At 64.1% G+C, this 4459-nt stretch overlaps 2 protein-coding genes across 2 annotated transcripts in view; one reads left to right on the top strand and one right to left on the bottom strand.

The window, feature by feature from the left end:
- ATP4A (ATPase H+/K+ transporting subunit alpha) overlaps positions 1-2320 on the bottom strand; it is an 11635-nt gene extending 9315 nt beyond the window's left edge. The window contains exons 1-6 of the mRNA XM_006037764.3: positions 2288-2320; positions 1643-1771; positions 1396-1455; positions 928-1131; positions 476-589; positions 216-350 (exon numbers count right to left, since the gene is read on the bottom strand). Coding sequence (XP_006037826.1) covers positions 216-350; positions 476-589; positions 928-1131; positions 1396-1455; positions 1643-1771; positions 2288-2299 — 654 coding nt within the window. The 5' untranslated portion in view covers positions 2300-2320. The remainder of the gene's footprint in view (positions 1-215; positions 351-475; positions 590-927; positions 1132-1395; positions 1456-1642; positions 1772-2287) is intronic.
- A 1614-nt stretch (positions 2321-3934) lies between these two features.
- LOC112548428 (hemicentin-2-like) overlaps positions 3935-4459 on the top strand; it is a 7066-nt gene continuing 6541 nt past the window's right edge. Inside the window, exon 1 of the mRNA XM_025194193.1 lies at positions 3935-4163. The gene's annotated coding sequence lies outside the window, so the exon portion shown is untranslated. The remainder of the gene's footprint in view (positions 4164-4459) is intronic.

Raw genomic sequence — 4459 nt, 5'->3', positions numbered from 1 at the left:
CCGCCCCAAGGCATCTGGGTTCCTCTTGCACATACTTGTGCACCCACACCCCCTAGACACACCCAGAACCCAGGCATCCGGTTCACTCACACATGCACCCACACGTGAGACCCAGGTGTCTGGGCCCCACAGATGCACGTGGAACCCAGGTGTCCTGGGTCCACGCACCCTTCCACCACCAGCAAGCAGAACCCAGGCCTCCGGGCTACACGCACCTTGCAGCCCTGGGCGCTGGTGATGCGCACGTCAGCTGGGACCCGGTCCCCTCCCTTGATCTCCACCAGATCCCCGACCACCAGCTGGTTCGCGTTGAGCTGGAACTTCTCCCCATCCCGGATCACCGTGGCTTGCTGGGGGGGCACAGGGGTCAGGGGCAGAGAACCCAGGCATCCAGGCTCCCAACCACCCCCAAAGGCAAACGGGACGCAGGCATCTGCCATCCCCAAGCCGGATGGGACCCCGGCGTCCGGGGTACCTGGGGCACGAGGTTCTTGAAGCTGGCGATGATGTTGGTGCTCTTAAACTCCTGGTAGTAGCCGAAGCAGCCGGTGACAACTACGACCGCGATGAGCGCGATGGCCAGGTACAGCTGGGGAGGGCAAGGAGGGGTCAGAGGCCTGGATGCCTGGCTTCTCGCCACAATTTGGGGGCCAGGGAGCGGAGAACCCAGGTGTCTGAGCCCCCCCCTCTCAAGGAACCCAGGTGTCTGCCTCCCAGCCCCAGGGGACCCGGGTGTCCTGCCCCCAGGAACCAGACATCCTGCCCCCCCAGCACCCGGAAACCAGGCATCCTGCCCCAGCGGACCCGAGTGTCCTACCCCCCCCCAAGCACCCGGGAACCAGGCATCCTGCCCCAGCGGACCCGAGTGTCCTACCCCCACCCCAGCACCCGGGAAGTCGGGCATCCTGCCCCAGGTGTCCGGCTCACGTTGTCGGCGCTGGTGAGGTCGCCCTGGCTGCACTGGATGCCGAAGGCGATGAGGCAGATGGCGGCCGCCACCCACATCAGGCACTGCAGCCCCCCCGCCAGCTGCCGCGCGAACTTGACGTACTCGGGGGTCCCCCGCGGCGGCTTCAGCTCGTTGGGGCCGTCCCGCACCAGCAGCTCGGCCGCCAGCCCCCCGCTCAGCCCCTGGGGGCGGGGACATGCAGATCAGGGGGGCGGGGCGCGGCCTGGGGAGCCCCACGCCCTTGGGGTCGGTCTGGGGGGGTGTGGGGCGCAACCCAGAAGTGGGCGCATGCTGGGTGGGAATAGGAGCATGGCGGGCAGGGGGCGGAGATATGCAGATGAGCGGAGGACCAAGTTTAGGGGCACCTTGAGTAGAAGGACTAGGAGGAGGGGCCCGTGAGGGGGCGGGGCTATCGGTGGGCGTGGCCAAGAGGGGCGAGGCCTCACCTTCCGGACGCTGGTGCTGTACTTGATCTCCAGGTCCTCCACGCTCAGAGTGTGGTCGTCCTGGGGGAGGGGGCGGGGCCTGTGAGTGGGGGGGGGGAGATCCCCCCCCCCCCCCCCCCCCCACACCCCCCCCCCCCGCCACACGAACGCTTCATGCCCTTCCCAGAGCAGTGAGAGACCCCAGGTGTCCGGGCCCCCTCCCTCCCCAACTAGCGAGAGAACCGAGAGGTCGGGGCAGCCCACCCACCACATCCATCTCCTTCTTCATGCTCTCCAGCTTCTCCTTTTTCTTGGCCCCGCGCCCCTTCTTGACGCTGACGCCCAGCTCCCCGTCCGCGCCGCGCCGCGCCTCCACCTCGAACATGTCGTATGTCTCCTGCGGGCGACACCAGAGCTTGCTGCAGCAGGGCCCAGAAAAGCTCCTTGGAGCAGCGTTATGTGTGGCCGCTCCACCCCAGAGCTGGCTGCATCTCGGCACCGAGTCAGGGCCTCTTTTGTTGTGTTATATGTGGCTGTTCTTCCCCAGGGCTGGTTGCAGCAATGGGCCAGGAAAGTCCCTTGGGGTGGCATTAGGTCTGGCTGCATCTCAGCCCTTCCTATGGGTGTTCTATGTAGTCTACCCTGACTGCTCCCCCCAAGAGCTGGCTGCCTCTTGGCATCAAGGCGGTCCTTCTTGAGCTGTGTTATAGGTGCCTGTTCCCCGCTCCCCCTGCCCGCCACAGCTGATTGCATCTCAGCCCCTTCTATGGGCTGTTCTTTGTGGCCATTCCCCTGCTGCCCCCCGCCAGAGCCAGCTTCATCCTGGCCCTGAGCAAGCTCTGGATGCAGCTAAGAGCCTGGGGGCCCCCGGTCCTGTCCCCCCCTACCCCCACCCCCACGGCCGGGCTCTTACCGCCTTCCCCATGGTGGCGACTGGTTCCCGGTAACTGGGTGAACTGGGAAGGCCCGTGACCTTCTCCAGCCCCTTAAATAACACCCAGCCCCTCCCTTGCCCACGTCACAGCTGATAACCCCAAGGGGTGGGGGGGAAAGGCAGGGAGGGGGATCACCTTGGGGGAAGCAAACAGGGCAAGGTGACCCCGGGGTGGGGCCTGGACGCCTGGGTACTTTCCCTGCCGGGGGGTGAGCAGACGCCTGGGTTCTCTGGCAGGGGAGGAGGGCTGGGGAGTGGGAGAGACCCCAGGTGTCTGGGCTCTCTGCCCCCCCACCCCCGCTGTCACCCTCCAGCCGTCATGCCTTGCCCAGAGAACCCAGGTGTCTGGGCTCTAACCAGTGCCCTCCACTACCCTCCCCGTGCCCTTGTCGGGTCCTTATCGGGGCCACGTTATCGGACACGGGACACAGGACACGCACAGGGCTGTGGGGGTGGGAACATGAATGTACATGGAACCTAGTTGTCCGGGACACGCACACAAGCATGCGCGCACGCGTGCGCACTTACACCCCCCACCCCACACACACACCCTTGGGCCTTGTCCATGGCACTTCTCCCCCCCCCAGGAACCCAGGCGTCCGGCCTCCCAGTCCACCCCCCACCCCCAGCTTCCTCATTCCCAATTAAAACCTGTGCGATGTCACTGGGGTTCCCCCCCACCCCAGTGCCTCCTGGGGCAGTGGGGCCAGGCAGAGGAGAGGGAGGTTTGGACACTTGGCAAGTTCCTAATTCACTTCCTCTTCATAGGGGCAATCCCAGCTCTCTCCCTCACCCCAGACTGGGACCAGCTGACTGGACAACATGCCCAGTGAGTCACGGTTCATGGCACCTCCCCAGAGCTGGGCACAACTGGGGACCAAGAGAGGCCTCTCTGCCCCTGAAGGGGCATTGCACTTGGCTGGGCCCGTGTCCCCACCCCAGAGCTAGGCACATGTCGGCCTCTCCGTGGGGTGTTAAACTTGGAAAGTCCCTCTCTGCTCCACCCCAGAGCTGCGTGCATCTCAGCCTTCCTCACTGGGTGTTTTACTTGGCTATTTCCCATCTTTTCCACCCCAGAGCTGGGCACACTGCAGCCCTCCCTATTGGGTGTTATACTTGGCTGTTCCCCACTTGTTCCACCCCAGAGCTGGGCACATCTCAGCCCTCCTAAACTGGTGTTATACTTGGTTGTTTTCCCCACCCCAGAGCTGCTGCATTTCAGCCCTTTCCATTGGGTGTTATAATTGCCCATTTCCCATCTGTTCTGCCCCAGAGGTGGGCACACCTCAGCCCTCCCCACTGAATGTTGTACTGAGCCATCCCTTCTCTGTCGTAGCCCAGAGCTGGGCGCATCTCATTACTCCAAAACCTGTGTTACATTTGGCTGTTTTCCCAACCCCAGGGCTGGGCACACCACAGCTCTCCCCCATGTGTTATACTTGGCTGTTCCCCACTTGTTGTACCCCAGAGCTGGGCACATTGCAGCCCTCCTAAGCCAGTGTTATAATATACTTGGCTGTTATCCCCACCCCAGACCTGGGTGTATCTCAGCCCTCCACACTGAGTGTTATACTCAGTCATCCCCTCTCTGTTCCACCCCAGAGCTGGACACATCTCATCCCCAATCACCCGCTTTGGAGCACATGCCTGGGCCCAGCTGTGGTTTTTATTGGCAGAGTCCCACCCCCGTGGGGGGGGACACAGCCCGCACTGGGACCCCCCCTTAGGTGGAGAAGAGGGTGATGAAGACGATGGTGAGGATGATGGTGAGGAAGATGCCGAGGCCCAGAGCCACATGATTGAGGACCCAGGCCCGTGCCAAGCTGCGCTGCACCCTTTCTATGTCGCCCGCCAGGTTGGCATCCCGGGTCTGCGGGGAGAGAACGGTGCGCCCGGATGCCTGGGTTCCTTGGCCCCCTGGTCTCGTGCCAGGGGCCCCTCCCCGATTTGGAGAGACCCAGGCGTCTGGTTCCCCAGTGATCCCTGCTTTCAGCCCCAGACCCCCTCCCCTCCCCTCCCAGGGAACCCAGGAGTCGGGGCTCCCAGCCCCCCCTCAAAGAACCCAGGCATCCAGGTTCCTCTGCTCCCCTCCCCCAGCCACCCCTCCCTTCTCAAACCTGGAGAGAGCCCAGGTGTCCAGCCCCCGGCCCC

Source organism: Alligator sinensis, unplaced genomic scaffold (assembly GCF_000455745.1).
Source record: "Alligator sinensis unplaced genomic scaffold, ASM45574v1 scaffold1434_1, whole genome shotgun sequence".
Classification (NCBI taxonomy): Eukaryota; Metazoa; Chordata; order Crocodylia; family Alligatoridae; genus Alligator; species Alligator sinensis.
The sequence above is the reverse complement of the archived record's forward strand: the minus strand, read 5'-3'. Positions and strand labels throughout refer to the sequence as shown.